General features: G+C 41.6%; 2 protein-coding genes and 2 long non-coding RNA genes across 4 annotated transcripts; 2 read left to right on the forward strand and 2 right to left on the reverse strand.

Moving 5' to 3' along the window:
• Positions 1-497: 497 nt before the first annotated feature.
• Positions 498-17,042, forward strand: LOC133899831 (gamma carbonic anhydrase 1, mitochondrial-like). The gene is made up of 5 exons (XM_062340892.1): positions 498-765; positions 14,016-14,159; positions 15,677-15,802; positions 16,034-16,185; positions 16,535-17,042. Exons 1-5 carry the CDS (start codon positions 651-653, stop codon positions 16,787-16,789), a joined length of 792 nt encoding a protein of 263 aa, XP_062196876.1. The 5' UTR covers positions 498-650; the 3' UTR covers positions 16,790-17,042.
• LOC133899847 (uncharacterized) lies at positions 1,906-3,717 on the reverse strand. The gene is made up of 2 exons (XR_009906458.1): positions 3,260-3,717; positions 1,906-2,666 (listed from the first exon to the last, which is right to left on the reverse strand). It is a non-coding gene; the product is annotated as an uncharacterized LOC133899847 (long non-coding RNA).
• On the forward strand, positions 2,666-3,445 carry LOC133899858 (uncharacterized). Its single transcript, XR_009906459.1, has 2 exons — positions 2,666-2,875; positions 2,974-3,445. It is a non-coding gene; the product is annotated as an uncharacterized LOC133899858 (long non-coding RNA).
• On the reverse strand, positions 8,335-10,666 carry LOC133899819 (uncharacterized). The gene is made up of 3 exons (XM_062340890.1): positions 10,550-10,666; positions 9,373-10,459; positions 8,335-9,255 (listed from the first exon to the last, which is right to left on the reverse strand). Exons 1-3 carry the CDS (start codon positions 10,602-10,604, stop codon positions 8,634-8,636), a joined length of 1,764 nt encoding a protein of 587 aa, XP_062196874.1. The 5' UTR covers positions 10,605-10,666; the 3' UTR covers positions 8,335-8,633.
• Positions 17,043-25,446: the final 8,404 nt, after the last annotated feature.

Consider the following 25,446-nt stretch of genomic DNA (forward strand, 5'->3'; position numbering starts at 1 on the left):
TACCGAGGTTCCACTAAGAAACTTGAAGCGTACTCTATCTATTTTTTTGGCCAGTTGTTTTCGTTTTCCTGTGGGCTGCTTCCCTCTCCACTACGTGGGCTTTGTTTTTTGCTTTCGGCCCAGTTAGGGTATTGTTGCTTTCGTTTTCATTTCCCCTTTTTCTTTTTTGTTTTCTTTCTTTCTTTTCGGTGACATGGCTATCAAGGTGACGAAAACCACTCTTAAAAACCTCCTGAGGAGGTGAGGTATCTGGTATAAAGCGCTGGATAAGTGCAGTACTTTTAAAGAGTAAAACTGAGTTTTTCATTGCTTAATTTTTGCTTCATAATAGGAACAGGAAGAAATATTTATTTTGTTTAATTGAGGGTTAATTTTCATGTTTTGCACCTAAGTTATCATTTGCAGCAAAAAGGGAAGGGGGAAAAAAAAAGCCAGAATGGGCACTTTGAACACTAATTTTTCTTCTCCAGCGGGACGGCATTCTATCACAAGGGCAAAACGGTCAACTCCTCGAACAGCGGTGGAAACCCCAGCGCAGCAGGCCGAGTCCCGCAACCCCTCTGCCTCCCCCTTCCCCTCGCCTCGGCTCCCCTCCCTCCTCGAGATCTCCAAGGCCACGAGGCCACACCGCTTCGCCGACGCCCGGGGAGATGGCGGGCTTGGGGAAAGCGATGTACGCGGTGGGGTTCTGGATCCGGGAGACCGGCCAGGCCCTCGATCGCCTCGGCTGCCGCCTCCAGGGCAACTACTACTTCCACGAGCAGAGTAAGCGCCCCCCTCCCCCCCCCCCTTCACAATCACCCTTCCGTGTCGGTCGATTCGTGCCAGCACTCCACTCGTATCGTGGATTTCATCCTCCGGCAGCGACCAAAAGGAGTGAGCGGATAGGGATTGCCGGCTAGGGTTAGGAGAGGTTAGGGGAATGTTGAGTCCGTGCGTCTGGCTAGGCTGGGGTTGCCCAGGGTTTTGCTTGATTATGTTATTGTGCGCTTATTAGAGTTGAAATGGACCTGCCCTTTTGTGCACTGTGCTCAATTCATTTTGTAAAATCTAGTGCTGTTTGATGTACTCATGGTTCCATTGATGTTACGTGGTGGTTGATCATGTTTAGGGTACATAATTTGATAAAAGTGACTGATTATGGAGGTCAACTCTTAGTTGTGGGGATTGAGGATCACGTTTTGGGTAATATTGGGTTATACAAGAGGATGCAAATCCTGTAGAACTTGAAGCTCCCAATGTGTCAAGTTGTTGTGTGAGTGATTGCTGTGATAGTGTTGAGCTGAATATCTATGAAACCATTGCAGAGCACCATTCTACTGAACTTCTTGTTTGGAACTTCTGTATTTACCCGGTGAGTTTGAAAGTTTAGAGCAATCCCTCTCCAAGGGGTAGAACATAGTTTTGTTACTCAAATTACTTGTGGGAGTTTAATGATATTTGTGAAAGTTTGGTTGTGTCAGATAGCTTTGAATTGACCGAGAGTTGCCATTTAGATCTGCTTCTATCCAAGTAGCAAATGTCGCTAGTGAGTTTTCTTTGGCAAGAGTGTGGGACTGTTTATCTCAAGTTGGGACTTGAATTATAAGTTCTTAAGCCTTCTCAGTGTAAGCTACTACTACTATGAATAATTCAAATGCAGTTGAACTCATTTAGGTTCTGTTCATTTCTTCCTTATCTGATTTTCAAATAACCTTATACATGCACGCAAGCCACTTTGCACAGGAGAATATACGGTCGAACCAGACGATTTTGAGCAGAATCGGCCATGTAGCTGGACCCTTAGGGCAACTCCAACAGACTCCCAAAAAGTCACTCCCAAAAACCTCATACAGTGAGCCTTCCCAATAAGATTTCCTCTCAATATTGTTGTACTCTCCAACAGACTCCTAATATCTAACTTCCTATATCCCAACGGCTATATTTTTAAACGGCTACAATTCAAACTGTGATATTTTTAACAACTATTTATGAAAGTTAGCAGGCAACTCTCAGCAGCAGACAAGAATTAGTGCATAAAGATAGAGGATGCAATTCATATTCAGACACTAGATTTTGCATTAATGGTAGGATTATTCATTTGCAAGCCATGATCTCTATATGGACTTCTACAACATGACTAATTATGTGAGATGTAGTGACACTCATCAGTGATTAACAATATGAACAAGCTAAGCGCACAGCTAACATAGAACACAGGTCCTTACCACTAATGACAATGGATTTCTGAAAGAATGGGAAATTCCATAGGGCAAAAGTCGGTAAGAACTTAACCTGTATGGAGTGTCCCCACTAAATTTTTCTGGTTGACGTAACCTGACATCAGCTTAATATAGCCACCACCACATTCAATATCCTGCTCAAACTTAATGGAGTACTGGACCACCAGTGTTCGATTCTTGTTACTGAATTCTGGGAACTTGGCTGAGATAGCAAAATGTCTGGCATCCATTGTTGTTTGTATGCCTAGTGTCCATAAAAACAAAACACAGGGATCAGTCAAGTTCCTGGAATTAAGCCGCAGCGCAAGCAAGACGTGTTTGTGATCAAATCATCAGCATCATCAATTGATACAGAAGTGCGAGGGATGATCAGCATCATCAAATCATCAGCTTTTCCTTCGCTCCTTTTCCAATCAGATTTCACCCACCGAGTCTCCCAACCATCTGAATATTTGAGCAGAAACTTAACAATTTTATAACATAGTAAAACACTTGAAAATCAAAATAATAGGGAAATATAGTGGCATGGTTCCTACTAATTTATGAAGTCATAAGTTGCACAAAATATCTCAGCTAAATAACTTGAACAAGCTTATGCCATCACTTCTGCACTCCATGTCACTCAGGCTGGCTCACCATGAACGCAACCTGAGGTAAAGCACTACTCCTAATCATACAATGCTTAAGGCACTACAAACTTCACAATGCAGTGAACTAGTAAATCCTTATTTATCCTGTCCATATCCTATAGTATCAAAATGGAAGCAGAAATTCCCAAGGACAGCAATCAAATGGAACTATGCGACAGTACTCGCTAATCCAGAGGGCGACATAGAAAAGTAGCGCACACCCATATCATTCATCAGTCATCCCAAAAGGGAAGCACCGAATCCAGTGGGCCACTGCAACCAATTCGACAGTTCGAATCAAAATCCAGAAATAGAAGCATGAAGCATCCATACATACCATGGGGGCAAAGAACCAAACTACGGAGTAAACTAGATTAATCGGGAAGCGGAGCAGTGCAGCATGCATACCTTCGAAGCACTCCTCGAAGAAGACCTCACCGGACGCGAGGAGTAGGAGCGATGAGAGGACGAGAAGGCGGTCGAGCAGACGGTGGAGGTTGCGGCGGTGAGTACCCATCGCCGGCGATTACCCGGCCGCCGAACGACGCCCTCGTGACGCACCGCCGCTCGCTGGGCTGCGGGGGAGGGGGGGGGGGCGAAGCAGCCGCCCCACCGACGAGTGCTCCGCTGCGGGCGGCGCGGGAACCAGCGGGCGGCGCGCGAAGCGCGGGACGAGCGCGGGATCGAGGAATCCGCAGACTAGGAGTCCGATTGGATTCGCTAGATATTGCGAGCTGGGAGGAGATTTTTGGGCGTCGCTGTTTTTTGGGAGCGGTTTTGGGCTTCTGCTGGAGGAGATTTTGAGCTCATATACCCAAAATTTAGCTATTGGGACTCGTTTTGGGAATTTGTTGGAGTTGCCCTTAGAACCTCCTCACAGCTAAAAATACTGTTATAGAACCTAGTACCTCATGTGAGGAGTGCCGAACAGTCTCATCCCACTTACCAAGTGGCCAGTGTGCATTGTTGGCTTGTTTCCTTCATAGGAAAACCATGCATTAAAAGTGGCCAATGGGTATCGTTGGCTTGTTTCGGTGATAGTTCCAAATCTAATAAGTAACAACTGCCATATTTGGAGCATATTAGGGGAGAACGACTCGGTGAGAAAACTGAAAATGCAAGAACCATTGTCATTAGGACTAAGTATTATCACAACACTAGGGACTAGAGAATATAGTGCCACTTTTATCTAATACCTTATCATATATGGTTCCAAGTTCTAGGTCATTTTTCACAACAAGAAACACGCATATGATTAAAAAAAAAAAAAAAATGATATTTAACTCTGTGTTGGCTCTTGACATACTTCCATTTTACTAGAATTAGCTACCCGTGGGTTTTACACTGCACATACATGCAATTTATGTAAGTGCATTGAGCTGGCTAAGAATCGTACAACAACAACAACCTTTATCCCAAGCAAGTTGGGGTAGGCTAAAACCCACAAGATCCAACTAAAAAGATGTGAAAACAATAATGATAATAAATGTACTAGTAATAGTAACAAAATAAAAGTAATAATGGTATAAGGAGACTGGCACATAAGTTATGGTTCTGGCACGTGGATTGCTAATTTTCACGCGTTTCTATCCATGGATAGTTCTTTGGGGATATTTCATTCATTCAAGTTTCTCTTTATAGACTCCTCCCATGTTAGGTTTGGTCGACCCTTGCCTCTCTTCATATTATCAGCGCGCCTCAGTATCCCGTTATGCACAGGTGATTCTGGAGGCCTTCGTTGGATATGTCTAAACCATCTCAACTGATGTTGGACAAGCTTTTCTTCAATTGACGCTACCCCTTGTATGGCCACAAATCCATCGCAACATATGTATCTCTGCTACACTTAACTGTTGGACATGTCGTTTTTTAGTTAGCCTACATTCAGCGTCATACAATATCACAGGTCGAATTATCGTCCTATAGAACTTACCTTTTAGCTTTTGTGGTACCTTCTTGTCACAGAGGATGCCAGAAGCTTGGCGCCATTTCATCCATCCGGCTTTGATTCTATGACTAACATCTTCATCGATATCACCATCCTTCTGTAGCATTGATTCCAAATATCAGAAGGTATCCTTCTTGGGAACTACCTCTCTACCAAGACTATAAGCTTCTCCCTTATGCCTAGTAGCACTGAAATCACATTTCATATACTTGGTTTCGGTTCTACTAAGTCTAAAACCTTTCGATTCTAAAATATATCTCCACAACTCCAATTTCTTATTAATCCCCATCCTACTCTTGTCAACTAGCACCACATCGTCAGCAAAGAGCATACACCAAGGGATATCTTTCTGGATGCCTCTTATGACCTCATCCATCACCAAAGCAAATAAATAAGGGCTCAATCCTTGATGTAGTCCTATTTTAAGCGAAAAGTCATCGGTGTCATCTTCACTTGTCTGAACACTTATCACAACATTATTGTACATATCCTTGATGAGGGTAATGTACTTTGTTGAGCTCCGTATGCTCGGCTAGTTTGCGCGCTTGCTGCTGCTGGGTTGGTGGCTGATAGCAGGATGGAGAATGTTTGGCCACTCCTTCGCTGGCTATCTGCTGATGGTCACTTTGTGTGATTGTCTTATTGCCTGTTTTTGTGGCTCAATCCGTGATATTGGTCATTGCCTCCTTGCACGGCTGCTAGTTGTGGATGGCCGTGTATCCTGGTTGGCTATTGCATATACCCTGTTGTTGATGCTTGCTAAGGTTGTCAGTGCACTGGCTTGAACTCTAATGAGCAGGTGGACTTGTTGTGGCTTGTGGCCTTTTATCTGAATTGACTGCATCTTTCTATGATCTCTGGACATGTGGACACCTGGTTGCTCATAAGCTCTGTTGCGTCTATTGTCAGTGGGATATTGTTTCGCCTAATTTTTATCATGTTGGATGGTTATTTTCATGTGTTGGACTTAGTGGTAATCTTGTTATTATTGGGACTTAGTGGTAATTAACTTTGTTGTTGTCGTACTTTAATTTTACTAGTTGAGTGCCTATGCGTTGCAATGGAAACAAAATTTGCACAAGATAGGCCTGTTCGTTGCAACAGAAGCGAAAATTAAGAGGTGGTATCATGCATGGGAGCTTGTGACCTGTATAGAAAGGTGGGCTTGCATTTTCCACTTATAGATACATTAAGATTCACTTTGGTTGTAACTTGAATAGAATAGCACAACAGAAAAAGTAAGATATCATCATAAGAGCATGTACCAAGCGAAGCTTGGAACCAAAATCTGGTGTAAAATCAGACAATATATCCACATGGGTTTTCAACATGCAAATCTCAGGACCGATGTACATAACAGTTGGTAATAGTGTAAGTAAATGTTAAAACTAAGAATTTGAAAACAACACTTTATTGTAGCAAAAGAAAACGTGAAAAGAGGTAGAACACAATGGTTTCTCTTTAAAAGCAGCGATTATACTCTTGGTCTATTGAAAAAGCGTGCAAATAGACAATGGAATTCCGCAATATAATTACCATATAGAACACTCTATTCGCAACACCACATGTTAAAGATATATGGCAGCATCCAAGTGCAGAAAAAACATGAGAGAAAGGTAAGAGTTGTGGTGTGAAGAAATCACACCCAAGGCCATGCCTGCGTACCCTCCAATAGCAAAAAGATGTCAAATTAGCTATAAATGACTGCAAACTGATTTGCCAAATTAGCTATAAATGACTGCAATGACCCATTAAATTACTTGCATCTACTCCACATCCTTTAAAAAAGACAAAAATATATCACCTAGGGAGCTAAACACACACCTCAAACCCTAGAAGAGATGGCCCTTGCTGGCATCAACGGCTACCACCGAACTTCCTATGGCAAACCTCTGTTCCACAGAAACCTCCCCAGGGGCAGCATCCATTGTAAGACGATATTGATGAGACATTCTTACTTTCATCAGATTCCTGAACTCCTCCCCCGAAATACAACACACTCAAACAAGTCACTGAACAGTGGTTGTCTAATGGAAACGACCATCAAACAATTAAACATTTTAAATCAGCACACATGGTTCTCTAATGGTACTATGGTACTAATTTGATGGGACTACAAGGTAAACTTTTTCCGAGAAAATTAGCTAGTGCTACTTATGACTAAGAATTTCAATCAAAGCATTTGAGAAGCAATGAAAATAAATGAGAGGTTCCCTTTGAATGTAAAAACATTAGTAGAGAATAATATAGTGAATCCGAACTAAATCAAGAATAATTTACCTAAAGAGCAGCTAACCGACACTAATTCTGGACCGATTGACAAGTGAATCGTCATCATTGTCCACCTTCAGCCTCCACTTTTGTAATCCCACCATTTTCTTTAGCAATTGAGTTACCATCCTTCTGCAACTCCAATCTATTTTTGCTTGGTTCCAGCTCTTGTTTTGTCAGTTGTCATCATCCTCTTCACCATTCTAATATTACCAGGAATGAGAGTGGTAAAAAGGTGAATTGATTTTAAAAACCATGAAATACATAATCTCTACTACTTAAAAAGAAAAAGGCATGGAACATGTCTAGATAACTCAAGGCATGGATCTCAAAAGGTACTTTATGGCTTAACTATATGCCTTTGTAGCCATAAATTTCAGAATATGAGCAATTTAGGATGCGTTAGTAGCATGAAGAAAAAAACCTCAAATGTAGCTTAGTACAGAGAACAACATACCGGAACACGAAATTGGTGTGCAACATAGGAAGAGATCTGAACAAATTGTTCCTATAAATAGTAAGGAATAAGAACCATAGTCAACCGAACTGATCGTATAGAGCAGTTGAAGGAGAAGAACGATAATACAATACCTTCACACCATACGTATAGTAATCCAATAACATAGTTAGGACAACAGAAAGGAATAATGCCATAACAAAGAATAAGTAACAAGCAAGGTAAGAACTAAGAAATGAACAAATTAAGGCCAGTTAGAGAGACTCCCTGAAGATACGTACTTCTTGGTATAGCCACTGACTATGAGACCTTGTAGCTCTAATCTAGTGCAGTAGCACAAGAAAATGAATTCCAATCAACTGCTCTTATCAAAAGATTTTCTGCATAGTCTCATACGGAAGTACAATGAAAATAACATAAGGCCAGAAAGAAAAGCAAAGAACAGTTCGGAGTCACAATTGCTAGTTCATGCTTGCCGCCTACCTACGCGACACCGATACGGATACGTGTATCGGTATCGGGCGGATACGGATACGCGGATACGCTATTTTTCTAAAAATCCCGATACGTGGATACGTTTGATTTAAAAAAAAAATTTAATATAGTGCATATAATAATAGCTGGAACAAATTACCTTGTTCTCGTGTCATTTCTTCTCTCTTTTCGTACAACCATTTCGATGATCCAAGTAGCCAACGCCCAACAGTTAAGGCTAAAAAATAATGTACAAGAGAGTTACAATTACAAACCACAAGTGCATAATTGTGTAGAAGTGAGGGAAAACAGATTGAATTACATCACCTTCGATTATGAGGAGCCTTCCGGCTTCCACTTCACCGGCATTTCTTCTCTTATATAATCAGTCAATCAGATAGCATAGCACATAGCTACTGCATAGTGTAGTTCACAACATAGCACAATATATTGAGATTGACATAGCACATAGCAGTTCACAAATCACAACAATAAACTATAGAGTTTAAGTTCTACTTAAAGTTCTATTACATCGCAATAACATAACAGTTTCAAATTTAGGAAACGATAATTCATGAAGGAGATAACAGGCTAGCACGCTGCAACTCCAAGTTCATCCTCCACCAATCCAACTAGGCTTCTTCATCCTCATTGGATTCAACTTCATTCTCCTGAATATCAACCTCTACGTCTCCAAAAGACACGGCTTGCAACTCAGGCTCATTGAGAGAAAGGCTAGCCACTTCAAGAATGCCTAAACCACTAAGAGAGTCAAAAGAATCTCCTCCCACATCCCACATCCTTGATTCTCCTTTTTTGTATGCATCTGTTCTTCTAGAGAGATGTCTCAGATTTGAGTGCACATGGACCAAATCTTCAGCACGCTCTGGAGTTAAGGCATTTCTTTTAACACTATGGATGAAGCTATAAGTACTCCAATTCCTCTCACAGCAAGAAGATGAGGCTGGTTGGCTAATCAATCTAATGGCCAAACTCTGTAATAGAGGAATATATTGTCCATGATTTGACCACCAAGTCATTGGATCACAAAGCCATCTATCACGAATTGAATCATGATCATTGAATTCCTCGGAACAAGTTGAGAATCTTGCGTATTCTTCTTTCACTTTTGTTAATTCTTCTTGTATGGGAAAGAACTTCTTGAAGCAATCCATCCTCATTTTTGATACCTCAATATCCTTGTGTGGGGGTACACGGCCAACACCTCCATCGAGCCAATTTTTGCTATAATATCTACAATGTTAGCATAAGCAAAAGGTTAAAAGTTGTATATCTTGGTCACTTGAAAAAATATATGAACATAAGCAAGAGTACAAGACACCAAAAAAAGTGTAATGATAGGTAGATAACCTTGGATTAAGTGAATGAGCCAAACAATGGAGTGGATTATTGCCTTTTGTCCATCTATCAATCAATATCTTATGAATAACCGAGAACAAATTAGATTCCTCATTTTGTTCATTCCCTTCCCATAGATATATCTCTTTCTTCACTTTCTCAATCATTGAATCCCACATCTCATAAATCAGATGAAGACATGGTGTGTCGGTGTCTGCAACACGTATCATATCATAGATAGGTTGAGTAAATTTGAGAATGAACTCCACATTGCCCCACCACACATCACTAAGTATCTTCTCTTTGACATGAGCAGCAATTTGAGCATCATCTTTGTAGTGATCCCATTGCTCACTAATTACCATGCTTTGAAGAGGCCTCTTTACCTCCATAAACCGTTGTAACATACACACAACTGAGGCAAATCTTGTTTCAGCAATAGCAAGTAACTTCAAATGGCTAAACTCATTAAATATTGAAAGTCGCATGCCATGGTTCATGATGAAATTCTTGATCATTTGAGCTTCAGTTTTAACATTTGTTATAAATTCAAGTGTGCTCCAAGCAAAAGCCTCTTCATCATTTTTCGGCTGTTTAGGCTCACAAATATTCTTCAAAGCAAGATTGAGTGTGTGTACAACACATGGTGTCCAAAATATGGTATTATATTCAGCTTGCACAAGCAGACCCGCACCTTTGCAATTTGCAGCATTGTCGGTGATGACTTGTACCACATTATGTCGACCAACTTCTTCAATAACAGACCTCAGCTTGGCAGCAATGTATTCTTTTGTCTTCACATCGCCTTCACAATTATCAGCCTTCAAGAACATAGCTACTTTCCCAGAAATTGCAACATAGTTAATGAGTGGACGCCTCTGCGGATCTGACCAGCCATCAGCACAAATTGTCACTCCCTTCTCACTCCATGTGCTCTTTGTACTTTCCAATAATGTGTCAATGTGAGCCCTTTCTTGCTTGAGAAGGGTAGTCCTTAACTTGTTGTACCCCGGCATTTTATAACCCTTCAAGTCATTGCTGCAAGCATAGGTAAATGCTTCTTGAATGTATGGATTTCTTGCAAAATTAAAACAGATCCCTAAAAAAAATAGAATTAGCACAAGCAATGGTCTTGAAAAATTGCAGCTGTAGTTGAACAATGAATATGTATTGCATTACAATTGCATACCTCCTGAATAAAATGCTCTTGCAATTAAAGCATCCATGTGCTTGCGCTGGTCCATTTTCCAAGCTTTCTCTAGTGCAGAAGGAGGTCCACTCCGTTTTTTCTTATTGCTATTGGATGAAGTAGGCAAGGACACAGTTCTTTGTTTTGATCTTTCTAATTGTTCTTTAGCAGCTGCAACTTCTCTTCTCATTTGGCTAAGCTCATCTATTGTCACTTTCGGACACATACTGATTCCCTTGTTGGACTTTTTCAGCAAGTGAGCTTCCACTCTAGTGTAGCTACAAAATTTTTCAATTGAACAATAATTGCATCTCCATCTAGCATTGCCTCCACCTGCAGCTGGTTTCTCTAAAATTGTGACATGATCCCACAGTGGAGCCTTGAGGTCAGTGATGGATCGGGCAGGAGCACTTGAGGTTGCACCACCACCACTACTAGAAGTTGCCATCTGAATTTAAAGTGAATAATTGAGTATAATGTGCTAATCTATACTATACTGGTCTGAATTTAAAGAGAACATCAGAACAATTGAGTATAATGTGCTAATCTATACTATGCTGGTCTGAATTTAAAGATATTTGAGTAGCATATCTATACGTATACTGGTCTAAACAGTCAAAAGGGGAAGATAAATGCTAAGATAAGTGAATCGGGTGCTCAGTGCTCAGTTGCTCACTGCTTGGCTCCTCGGTGCGCGCTGCTCAGCTGCGCTGCTCGGCTCCTCGGTGCGCTGCTCGGCTGCTCAGCTGCTCGGCTCCTCGGTGCGCTGCTCAGCTGCTCAGCTGCTCGACGAAGATCTGCAGCGACCGGCGAGGATCTGCTCCGTGTCGTCGCTGCCGGAGCAGGAGGTCGCCGCCTCGCCGGTCCTTGCCCGCTCGGCGCTCGCAGCCTCGCAGTTGCCGTCCGGCGTCCGCTGCAGATCCTCGCCGACGTCGCCGTTCTTGAGTTCTCTGCCGGCAGGTAGTCGCCGGTCGCGGCAAAGCGGCGGCGCGCCGGCGCGTTGCTTCTGGTGGAGTGTGCTGGATGCTGTCGCCGGCGCGGTGCTTCTATGGACGAGAGAGAGTTCGAGAGGCGGCTGTGGAGTGTGGATTAGCCGATTAGGTCATGGAATCATCTTGGGCCGGGCCGTATCACTCGCGTATCGACTACGTATCGCCCAGGTATCCAAAATTGATTGATTTATTTAATTTCCGATACTCCAAGGATACGTATCGGGGCCGTATCCGCTCCGTATCCGTATCGGATACGGTGTCGGATACGGATACGCCTGTTGCACCACGTATCCATGTTTTCCAGCCGCCTACACCCCAACAATAGTAGGCCTGCATCCACTCGCGACCCAGGAGACATGTCGGCTTGCCACACCCACAATTGTCCTGGGGCAGCTCTAGGACGGCGGTGGCCTTGGCTATGGACGGCGGCGGGCATATTCCTCGCATGCCCGGCGTTGGATGTGGAAGGGAGAGGGGCGGCAAGACAACTAGAGGGCGACAACAGCATGTTAAAGATATATGATAGCATCCAAGCGCAAAAAATAACATGAGAGAAAGGTAAGGCCTGGCCTTACGGCGCATGAGCATTGGGACGGAGCGGTTGACGGAGAGGACGGTAGCGATGGGGAGTGTGGTGTAGGGGATGCCGCAGACGAGGTCGTAGGGGTGTGTGGCGTGGAGGGCGTGGAGGAGCGAGGTGATGGCGGAGAGGAGGCGCATGTGGGATACGAGCGAGTGGAGGTTGAGGTAGATGGGGGAGGTGATGCCAGACTTGAGCACGAAGGAGCCCAGCTTGACGGCCTCGATGGCGTGGAGGTCCAAGACGGTGGAGGGGGTGACGGGTTGAGGTGCAGCGGGTAGACGATCGATGGGCGTGTCTGTGATGGAGAGGCAACACACGGATCCGGGGCAACGGTGCACAGAATTTGGGGCGACAGTGCGTGGAACCCAGGGTGGAGGTTGACTTCGCACGGAAGCCAGGGTGACGACGCGCGAAATCTGGGGCGGAGGGCCGACAGGGCGCTCCTGTGACGAATCTGGGGTGGTTGCCGCGCACGGGATCAATTGGATTGATGCGAGGTTGAGGACGGATCCGGGACGACAGATTAGAATCGCGAGGATTGGCGCAATGACGAGGGGATGGCGCGGATCGACGATGACGGAAAACGACGACGGGCGGCGACTGCCGCACTGGAGACGGGTGACGACGGCCGCATCGGAGACGGAGGCGGCGTCCATGGCTAGGGTTTTGCAGCAGTGGGGTTCGGGTGTGGGGCGGGAGCGAGATAGGTGGCAGCGGGGAAGCGGTAGGAGGAGGTGCAGTGGCATGAGGGGGTAAATATCAGCAAAGTTTAGGGGTAAAAGATGCGGTGGACATGATGTCCTGCGTGGTGCTAGTACAGCTATGTATTTTTTAAGTAGTAGAGATATGAAATTATTCATATTACAATGTCCTCATGTTTAAATGCAAAAATTTAATGAAAATAATGTCATATATACGATTATTCACATGCCAGATGAGTTCATACGATTCAGGGGCATAATAGTCATTAAACACTCAGGACAAATAATCTCCCTAAAAAAAAATTAAGGTTGCGAAATGGCTAGCTTTTTTAGCCAGCCGATTCTCTAGGCAACAGCTTCTTAGAAAAGCCAGCTTATCAGAAAAGCTCCTTAGAAAAAAGCTGTCCCAAACGGGGCCTAAGAATCATATATGCAGAAAAAAAGATGACAAGTGTGTTGAACTAGTCATAGACTCATAGTATCTGTGGTTTGAATAAGAAGTGTGTTTGGTTCTAGCCTTGTAGGAGTGCATATTATTTCTCATTTATATTAAATGTTGTGAACATGATCTAGCTGCCATGCAACAAGAACTCTGTGGGATGACACTCATGTTTTAATGTGTATGCAATGGATATATTGTACAGTACGGACATTGATGCTCCAGCATGGAAGCATCTAACAATTGTTGCATGCTATGCATTATGTTGGAGAAAATTTGAAGAATGCATGTTAGCTGCAGAATATGTTATTTATCCTTTAGGTTTTAAACTTTTTAGAGGGCACATTAACCCTTTTGACAACTTAGATGAATTTGTTCCCATTGTCCGACTGGATCATATGAAAAAAACCTCATCTGTCATATGGTGCTTTATAGTTCTGCCCCCCCCCCCCCCCAGCAGCAGGATTGCTGATAATTTCTAATGCTGATGATTCTTACTACATTCAGAATTGAATGCCTACATGTTTTCTTTTGTGCAGTTTGGTTTTACTTTTTATGCATGATGCTGTCACTCTAAGACTGTCATGATTTATTTCATTCCAACAGTGTTTTAATGTTTATTGCTGTTGGTGATATTTCATTCCAACAGCGTTTTAATGTTTATTGCTGTTGGTGATCATGCAATTTATTGATACTACTTGATGTATACATATCCAAATGCTAACATGATTGCTTTTTTGGACCATTTCAGTTTCAAGGCATCGCACACTCATGAATATCTTTGACAAAGCCCCTCATGTTCACAAAGATGCATTTGTTGCTCCAAGTTCATCCCTTATTGGTGATGTTCAAGTTGGACAAGGAGCTTCAATTTGGTACGGGTGCGTCTTGAGAGGTGTGTGCTTTCTATCCCAGTGAAGCATCATTTTGTTCGTTTTGCAAAAAAGAGCTAATTGGTGGGTATTACTAAGTTGTGCCTTATGTGACTTTACTGTGCCAAGGTATATTTCTTGATAACTTATGGTGATCAGAAACTATGCATTACTTTATTCTACATAAGTATATGATACTGATATAAATGAATAAGTTATGCTGACATTGGGGCTAGTATTTTTGTGTTGTATTGATTGGGATTTGCTAGCTGTTTTGGTTTGTATGACATTCTTAATCTTGCGATTTATGAATTTATCTTAAGAATTTTTGGTTCAGCGGCAGACATGTTATTTGTGGGTACACAAACCCTCCATTTTGTTTTGGCAAAAGAACAAATCCAAAACACAGTCAATATAGGGAAATAATCCTTTAGCAGTATCAAAGTTCCAAGGAGATAGAAGTCATAGAACCCATTTGTACATGTAACTACTCCCTCCGTACTCCATAGGACGACGTTCTAGCATTTGCTCCACAGACCAAGGCACCTCTTTATTGCAGCACGGCTTGCAGCAAATGCACCTTTGGAGAAGGTATGCATGCAGCATAATGGCTTGCAGTAAATGCAATTGCCAATAATAATCCTTTTGATACCCTTGACAAACGTATGCATGCAGCTGAATTTTCTTGGAGCAAGAGAATTTTGTATTAACTCACCTAGGAAAAATGCATATGAATGAAGACACTCCTTCAATTGGCTTTCAATAGGTACAACATGGAAAAGCATTACCTAGGAAACCTAAAACATCATCTATTTGGGAACAAAACCAAAATGCAAAAACGTCATCCTTTGGAGAACGGAGGGAGTATATATTAGACCTGGAATTCTGGCTCCACAAATTGGGTGCGTTGATAAGGTTGCCTTTCCATCATAGGTGCACTCACTTGGTTCTCATAGTCACATAATTCCCGGATCAAGGAACACGGTACACTACTTGTGAAATTTTTTGACAAGGCGGGGACCAGATTGTTCCCGCATTCCCGGAACGGGGACGACATTTTGGGGACGAGGAACACGGCATGGTTCCATGTTCCCGGTGACTAAGGTTCTCACCATTCTAACTTGATAGACATCTAACTCTGTTCACTCGACCTTTTTCATCTGATTTGCACACTTCCATGGAGAAAATAGGTGTCAGTGAGAGACTAGAGTAGGAGGGGATTTGGGGCAAGGACTTTCCTGATTCTGTGAAAAAGAGGATATGATAGGGGGGGGGGGGGGTTCCACATGATCTTATCAACTAGTGCCTCTTTTGATCTAATGGGTTTCATGACGCTAGAGTGTTTGCCTTGGTCATACTTACAGTGTCTTTGACCATGGAATAGCTAGTTTTGCAGAGTTGAGATCCAGAAATGTACACATTTGCTATATCCTGAGTATTATTTGCTAGCTCTTACAAATTTTTAATCTTAGCCTATCATGCTGTATTGTGACTTTTCAAGTTATCTTTTTTATCAACTAGTATGTCAACTTAATTTCAGGGGACGCAAACAGCATTCAAATTGGATCTGGGACCAATATACAAGACAATTCTCTTGTGCATGTGGCGAAATCTAATCTAAGTGGGAAAGTCTTTCCAACAATCATCGGTGATAATGTCACAGTTGGTAAATATGCCTTTTGTCTTTAGTATCATGCCCTTTTTTTTTTTTCCATCTTTTGTCCCATAGTGCCACACTTTATTTTAACCATGTCATGGTCTGATTACATCAGAATCTAGCACATCAAATACACAAAATACTATTTGGCATAAGTTGCTCTATATGGCTCAGCACTCCAAAACTGGTGCTCTGGATGATTTCTAAAGTTTGATAACATTCTGAAACTCCATTTGGCAGGTCATAGTGCTGTGTTACAAGGATGCACTGTTGAGGATGAAGCTTTTGTTGGTATGGGGGCAACCCTTTTAGATGGTGTCGTTGTGGAAAAGCATGGGATGGTTGCTGCTGGAGCCCTCGTAAGACAGAATACTAGGATCCCTTGTGGAGAGGTTGTGCATCACTTCCTCAATTGTCCTTTACTTTGGGTTCTTATTTAAGCCATCTCCGGCACCTTTGTTTTTTTTTCCTTTTTTATTTCATTCGTCTGGTTCCACAAAGGCATACACTGGACTACACTAGATTGTGCAGAGTAATTCATTATGCAATGAGGGAGCCCACTTGACTACACTAGATTGTGCAGAGTAATTCATTATGCTTTCTTTGTGTCTAATGCATTTTCATGTGGCTTATATGGTTACATTTGTGCATCCGTGGAAGTGGAACGAGCATATGCTGCATGAGCCTTGTTTGGTTCCTTATTCCTGCATATGTTTTCTTGACTAGTTCTGTTGGATTTAGGTATGGGGAGGAAACCCAGCCAAATTTCTGAGGAAGCTCACCGGTGAGGAGATTGCTTTCATCGCAGAATCGGCTGCCAACTATTCCAATTTGGCCAAGGCACATGCTGCTGAGAACGCCAAGCCTCTTGAAAAGATTGAGTTTGAGAAGGTGTTGCGCAAGAAGTTTGCTCACCAGGATGAGGAATATGATTCCATGATTGGTGTCACTCGAGAGGTCCCTCCGGAGCTGACGTCCCCCAGTCCTGCCCAATAGACCTCTGTTTTTGTTTCTGTTCTCATTGGTGCCTTTATCGTCTTCTATTGGACGGTGCTGGACCGTTGAAGGGAACACTGTTCCATGAATCAGGCGTTTGTGTTTACTTTCCTCCCCAATAATCTTGGGTCGAGCTATGTTATAAAGCTGGCCATGTACTTGTTCCAGCTTCGGTATTCAGTATGTTTAAGATGCGGCTTTCTGGAAAAACGGACCCACTGAACGCACAAGCTTGCATCGTTTTGACAGGTAACTTGAACTGCAGCAAATGTTGTTTGTGTGATTGAAAGGGAACAACTCACTGCCTTTGAAGGTTAGTTTCAGCATTATCCATCGGTTCATATCATCATATGAGTTTTGCATGCTTCCCGGTACGCAAAGAATCATATTTTAATTTTAAGTACAATTTTCCTTCAGGAACTGACTGTTACTGGATTATCACTGAATGCATTATTCAGCGCATTCGTGCAACTCTTGTGCACAACCTTCGGTAGCATGAAAGACACAATGTCAGAACAAATGTTACTAAGGAAGTCGGAGAAACAGCAATTTTCCGATGTTGTAAGCGGGCTTGTCACGAAACGTAGTGTAAGCCTTTCCGACTGAAAAAAAAAAAACTTCCTAGGGTACCAACAAGGGGTCCATTTGTTGTCGTGGGTGATACAATTACCATATTACCTATCAATTATTGTTATAATTAAGGCACTTAGAGCAATGACAATGTATATTACGCAGGTGGGCAATAAGGTTGTGTCCTAAGTCGATGGTATTTTTTGTTCTATTTGTCATAATATGTAGTGAATAGAAGGAGGTAGTAAGCTGGTTCTATGTTTTATAAAAAAATCGATCTTATCCTAACTACTGGCTTCTTCCCACGTTTGTCCGTTCCCTCTCTCACCTCGTCATTCTTCCCCAGCAGTGATGCCCCCTCTTCTTTCCTCTCCCCACATCGATTCCCCCGCATGACCTCGGTCGGATCAACCTCCCATGGCAAAATCGGAGCCCTGACCCCGCATATCGCTTTTCCCTCTTGCTGATTCGAGCTCTACCTTTGTCTCCGCGGCGCACCTCCATTGTGCCCGAGTCCTTAGTGGCGGTAAATCCAATCATGGTAGTCCTTCCTGACCTTGGGGTGGCCGGATCTAGTCATGACGGGCATCTCTGACGCCACGGTGGCTTCCAATGTCATAGCCTTCATCCGTGGTGGTTTTCCTAGAGGGCCACATCGTCTGGCTGCAGTAGATGGGTGAGGGAGTCCTCCACAGCGTCAGTCGTCATCTTGGTCGAGTTGGCAGTGGCCTTTACCCCTTTCTCACGTAGCTTTGCGAGGTCGCCCCGGTCCTCTACAAGGTGGTGCTTGTGCGCATGACTCATGGTTGTGGTGGCCACTGTTGAGAATAAACACCATATGATCAATTACCAATAGTCATGTCTATTGGGAAGAGATATCTTCCCAATAGACATATCTTTTCATTATGTCTATTCAACTTATATAAATATGTAAACACTCTATGAATCAATACAAGAGTTCCATTCTTCCTACTATCTTGATCTCTCTGTCTCTACCGTTCGATACTTTTCTAATACAATATTGTATCAGCACTATGATACTACAATAAAGTATGTATGTATTTTATATATGTGATAAGAATTTCAGATCAAATTCTTCAATTCTATATATAGAATTCTACGGGAGTCAATCCGATGGAGGAAATGTGACTTGTGGATAGTTACACCATAAATTCTATACTTAGGGAAACCAAAATATTTCCAAACTTTTACTAAGAGATAAGAAAATATTTTGACAATCATTGGACGCGATGTAGTGATTGTTGACTCTAGTCATGCCATAATTACTCTCTCTATGGGTACATAAGTCATAATCGTTGATGCTCTATAGTATCTCAATTCAACCCAACCTTATAAGTTATAGGGATATCCGTCAGAATGGTTTTCACATTAAAACCCATATTGACAACAAAGAGGAATTTCTCCTCTTAATCAACGGATATGGCAAGCTTCCATATATACCATCTGGATTGTACTATACATACATCAAATCCCGTACCATATATTACGTACAAAATAATTTTTCTATCTTGATCAAATCAAGACTTGGCATGATTGCCTTGGTCACTCTACCTTAGAGATGATGAGAAAAATTATTAACAATTCTATTGGTCACGATATTTCCAAAATTTTCATATTAGTGTACACCGTATGTGTTACGGGTAATATTAATTTTAAGGTCCTCTTACCTTAAAATTCAAAATGTGCCACCCAATTTCTTGAACACCTTCAAGAATATACATGTGGCTCTATTAAGCAATTTTATGTACCATCTAGGTACTCTATAATGCTGATTGATGCATCGACAAAATAGTCCCAAATATGTCCCTTATACATAAGGCACCATACTTATACCGAACCCATTGCTCAGATACTTAAAATTAGAGCAAATTATCCTAGACGTAGGATCAAATCCATTCACATGGATAATGTCATTCCTTATGGATATTCACTATCCAAACGTCTATGGATGTTCAGCATCCAAATACCCAGCATAAATGTGTACACAAATTCATACGCTAGGTCATGGGAACACCCTAACTCTATTATTTTGGAAAATACATGGAGTTAAATGGGATAATATTTTCACAAACTATATTGATTCTATAGAATCAATCAACACCAAAGACTACAAATTTTTGACAAATAATTTCTCCTAAAAAATTGCAGAAGATCTTCAATTGGATTCAGGTCAAAGTCCATGGCCATGGCAAGGTGCCTCAAGAACTTGGACTGGACCAAATAGAAGGAAACAATTGAGGTAGAATTGCACTCGTTCAAAAAAAAAGAAAAAGAAAAAGAAATGCCTTCTCTACGGAAGAAAAATAGATTTTTATTCCATAAGGTAGTGAAATAGCGAGACTTGTCGCATAAGGATTCACGCAGAGAATCGGCATCAATAATGATGCTACATACCCTATGGTATGTGTAGAAATTATGTTCTCATATTCAATATCATTGGCAGATCAAATGAATTGGATCATAATGATGCTACATACCCTATGGTATGTGTAGAAATTATGTTCTCATATTCAATATCATTGGCAGATCAAATGAATTGGATATATTCGGATATATAAGTCCCTAATGGACTTCACATTCTGAATCTAAATACAAATCGCAATATATATTGTGTACAGCTTAAAGTCACTCCATGACTTCAAGCAGTTAAGTTGATTGTGGTACAACTTACTAAATGAGTTCATTCCACAGAAGGGTTACTCTAAACACAATGATTGCATATGTGTGTTCATAATAAAGTCTCAATTGGATTTTGTTTCATCTCCAAACCACACACGACAAAATATATAATCATCTTAAAGACAGAATTTAAGATGAATGATTTGGGTAATTCTAAATTTTGCTTAAGTCTACTACTTGAGCATATTCCTTTAGAAATATTTATCCATTAGTCCACCAATATCCAAATAATATTGAACAATCATATCCATCAAGACACTTATGGTCATTCAATCCCTAAATATGAATCAAGATCCATTCATACATTGGATTGACAATGAAAAGATATTGAACCTAAAGTTCTATATCTTAGTATCATCAAAGCGCCCATGTATGTTGCAAACCGCAACAAACCTGATATTGCATTTGCAGATAACTTGCTAGCTTAAATAGTGCAGCTCTAACAACGCCATTAGGCGGGAGTCAAAGATGATATCCATAGATATCTTTATGGCACCAAAGATCTAGTTTTTTCTATTAGAAAAATGAAGATATAACCATAGTGGGATATCCAGATAATGGCTATATAATTGATCCCCATAACGTCAGATCATAGACTGATTTCATGGTGATATAGCCTTCTCATAGAAGTCATCAAAACAGATTCTAATGGCTACTTCCACCTATCATTCTGAAACATCACATATACATGTATGGTTTCACAGAATGATAAACCACATACAACTATCATACGGTATAGGTTCTATTGAATCACCAATAATTATCTATGAAGATAATTCTGCATATACTGCTCAAATGCAAACATGTTACATAAAGAGCAATATAACCAAACATATTGCTCCTAAATTGTTCTATCCTCATAATGGGGAGATAGACATCTTGCAAACTAAATCATGTGATAATCTCGATGATTTATTCACTAAGTCCTTACCAACTTCTACATTCCAATATTCATGAAATTGGTATGCGACGACTGCGAGATTTGCAAGGATAAGGGGGAGTCTCCTCCTGAATTTAACCTGTTCATAATTATATTGCACTCTTTTCCTTTATGAGTTTTTCCTATATGGTTTCTCATATAAGGTTTTTAACGAGACAATATCTACACAAGATCATATGTCATATCTCTTATTTTTCTTTTTGAGGTTTTTAAAAGAGATATCAAAGACATATCTATTGTTCTCTAAACTCGCTTATGGGTTTTTTCTTTTAAAGGTTTTCTCATATGAGTTTACAAAGAGACAATAATCGATATATGCTGTACCATTTTCTCCTTATTTTTCCACTGGGTTTTAAAGGAGTTTTAACAGCATATCACTATTATTCTTCCTATTTTTCCAAGAGGTTTTCGGAGGTTTTAATATGATCCATAGATCATAATTATTGTTCTCTAAGCTCACCAATGAGTTTTTCCTATTTAGGTTTCTCATATGAGCTTACAATGAGGCAATAACCAATATGTGCCATATCATTTTATCCTCATATTTTTCTATTGGGCTTTAAAGGAGTTTTAATGGTATATCAACATACTATTTTCTCCTCATATTTTACCATAGGGTTTTAGAGGAGTTTTCAACAAGAAGTTTACAACTATAATCATTGATTAAGGGGGAGTGTTGAGAATAAACACCATGTGATCAATTACCAATAGTCATATCTATTGGGAAGAGTTGTCTTCCCAATAGACATGTCCTTTCATTATGTCCATTCAACTTGTATAAATATGTAAACACTCTATGAATCAATACAAGAGTTCCATTCTTTCTACTATCTTGATCTCTCTGTCTCTACTGTTCGATACTTTTCTACTGCAATAGCCACGACGGACGAGGAAGGCGGAGTCCAAGCGGCAATGCATCACTCAGAGGCGGCCCTATTCCCTGACCTCGACATCTCTGAAGGATGACGACAACGAATCAACATCGCCGAACGCCGATCTCACCTCGTCGAGCTTCCGTCACTCGCCTTCCTCTCGGTCGTGCGATGTGGAGGTGAGGAGATCCATGTTGACATGTTCACCGACGAGTCCATGCCATGGGTCTGGCAATAGCGGTTATGGCTCCGATGTCGCGAACAACAACTACCTGGGAGCGATGGAGGTAGAGAGAGAAAGGAGAGGGAGAGCAAAATGTTTTTTTTATTCCGTGTTACCTGGTCACAACGCTATTGCCAGCAGTAGCTTTTTTTTTTTGTTATGACCGGCTCCCACAACCATAGTAAGGTAGCATTTATTGCTCACTACCTGTTTTTTCACCCCATTGTGGACACACTTAGAATGCTTACTTCATTGAATAGGGTAAAATAGATTGGGAGATTTTTTTGACGCATTTGCTTGGTAGAAGATGACTGAAAATGATGTAGCTAACAGTCAACGTGTTTGTGGAGTTTTCCTTCGAGGTTAGGGAGGAGGATTCAGGTTTTAGGTGTTCCGGCTGTTGTTGTGCCTAGAGGAAGGATGGTAGGCTAGACTGGTGGTGGCGACGAACGATGAGCGGGGCTGTGAGTCTGAGTGCCATCAGCCGTGGGTGGTGGAGGACGACTAGTGGATATTATTGGCGGCAGGGAGATGAACATTAGATTGGTTAGCGTGGTGAAGGGTGGTGGAAGCATATTCAACGGCAAGGACACCATCAGAGACGGGAAGAGGGTGCAGGCGTGGTCATATCCATTTTGAATCAACTGTAATTTAGCAACTTCTTTTTTTATGCTATTGAAAAATTGTCCAATCTTGGATATGCCACTGAAAACAACATCCCTTTAGTGCCATTGTCTTCAACTTTGTGCCCGTCCATGCCACTTTCCGACAGTCAATCTATGATGGATGCGCGAAAAGAACATTTTACCCTTCCCCTCACTAGACATCGACGAATGAGACCCACAAGTTAGCATCTTCTTTCTCTTCATTTCCCTTTTCATTCATCATCTTCTCAGATCTGCATTCCATGCATTGGAAGTGGCCAAGGCCAATGAGGTAAGTGGCGGTGGCTTGCCCTTCGTTCGCCGCCCCGTGCTCTCATCCCTGGGCACCCGCAACCCTCTTTTCCTCTTAGAATATATGGGCTCGACCCATTATATTTGTGTAATTCTAAATAAATCTCAAAGACTCAACCATGTGGAGGTGAGAGTGTATCTTTTAGTCTCATCTTGGTATTGGAGGTGGAGGGTGACCAACTTAAAAGGGATTCTCTCCTCCCTTCACTTAGCATGTGTGGATGAGAGGACTAGAAGAACACATGCACGCGCTCGCTAGCCTTGCCTTGTTGGGCCATGGTCGGGGCCGGGGCGGAGGGCGCGCGACACCTGCGTAAATGGTCCACCGAAATCTGATCCAGTTGCTTGCGCACGTGCAACTTCCTTTTGCAATTTTATTCTTTTTGCTGCGTGGGAAAACAAAGAAACATATGAAAATCATGTCTGTTAAAAGTACGATCGTGGTGCATATCGAATGCGTGACTCCCCCTCTATGTATATCTGCCAACCGCCACTACAAAGCATAGAAGCAATTAGGGTTTTGCCAATTTCTCTCTACCACGCTATCACATGTAGTCTACTCCATCCTGCTGCACCAAAGTGCACCGATGAATGGGAGAGTAGGCCTTCGGAACCCGTCACACTTGGAATTTTACACTGAGAGAGGACGAATAAGGTTTTTGGAAAGAGCTCGGTGTGACTGCTCACGATTTGCTTCCTCTACATCATCGTGATCTACTTTAACTACTTCATCTTTGTCATCGTCTACTGCTTCGATATCACGGGAGCCTCTGTATCTCACGCTACCATCGGGTATATACATTGTGATATGTTTTAATTACCTATCAGAGTTTGTCTAAATTGTGTCGTGGATCATTAGATCTAGTTAGAATCCTACTAGGATCTCATTGGAGCTAGTCAGAACCAAGTTGAAAATTATTATTTGCATCCATTACTGTTCATGTTATATTTAGGAATTGAATTAAATAAATCTGAAAGTGCTATTTTATCGAACAATTAAAAATCTTATTGTAGGCACTTTGATTTAACGATGTCTGGTTTTGCTGATGCACTGAGGCCGAACAAGTTTACTGGTGTGCACTTTAAGAGATAATAGGTCAAAGCCACTCTGTGCCTTATGGCTATGAATTGCTATTGGGTTGCATCTGGCATGCCTGAAGGAACTCTTTCCTCTTATGAGGAGAAGAAGTTTGAGTATGCCAACACACTTTTTGTAGGATGTGTTCTTAGCATTCTTGCTAATTGTCTCTGTGATGTGTACATGCACATAAAGGACGCAAAGGAGTTGTGGGACGCACTGAATGCAAAATTTGGTGATTCAGATGTAGACAATGAACTATATGTCATAGAGTAGTATCATGACTACAAGATAGCTGATAATCAGTCGGTAGTCGAGCAAGCTCATGAGATTCAATGTATTGTAAAGGAACTTAAACTTCTAAAGTGTGCCTTACCCAACAAGTTTGTGGCTAGAGGCATCATTGCCAAATTGCCTCCCTCGTGGAGGAATTTTGCCACTACTCTAAAACACAAGAGATAAGAAATATCTGTTGAGAGTCTGATCGTGTCTCTTGATGTTGAGGAGAAAGCTTGGGCTAAGGATGTGCATCACAAAGGAGGCGATGGACAATCTAGCACAAATATGGTGCAACAGTCCTTTAACGGCAAGTTCAAAGGGAAAAATAATAAGACCAAACAAGCCACCAACTTCAAGAAGAAGAAGATGAACAAAGATGATAAACCTTACTTTGTGTGCGGTGAGGTTGGACATTGGGCTAAAGATTGCCAACAATGCAAAAGGGAAGATGATTAATCAAGGAAAGAATGTCAAGTCTATCAAAATGACCATTGGCAACATCGGAGCTACAGCTAATGGGTATGGTAATTCACCTATTGTTCTTTTAGTGAATCAGTCTACCAGTTGGTGGATTGATACTGTGGCTAATATACATGTGTGTGCTGACATTTCAATGTTATCTTATTATCAGGTTGCTCGAGATTCTTTCGTCTTAATGGGGAATGAGTTACATGCTTCTGTTTATAGTGTTGGCACGGTAGATCTAACGTTTACTTCGGGAAAGATCGTGCAGCTGAGGAACGTGCAGCATGTCCATTCAATAAACAAGGATCTAGTTAGCGGTTTCCTTCTCTGTAGATACGATTTTAAGGTGGTATTAGAGTCTAATAAAGTAATTGTGTCAAAACATGATTTTTTTATTGGTAAAGACCATGAGTGCGGAGGCTTGTTATGCTTTTTCCCTTTTTGATTTCTATAATAAATTTGTGAACCATATTTATGGCAATATTAATGAACATGAGGCTAGTGTTTGACACTCACGGTTATATCACATAAACTTTTGTTGTATGACTATGCTTTTCAGCTTGAATTTAATTAT

The sequence above is a fragment of the Phragmites australis genome, chromosome 2 (genome assembly GCF_958298935.1).
Source record: "Phragmites australis chromosome 2, lpPhrAust1.1, whole genome shotgun sequence".
In the NCBI taxonomy this organism is placed as follows: domain Eukaryota; kingdom Viridiplantae; phylum Streptophyta; class Magnoliopsida; order Poales; family Poaceae; genus Phragmites; species Phragmites australis.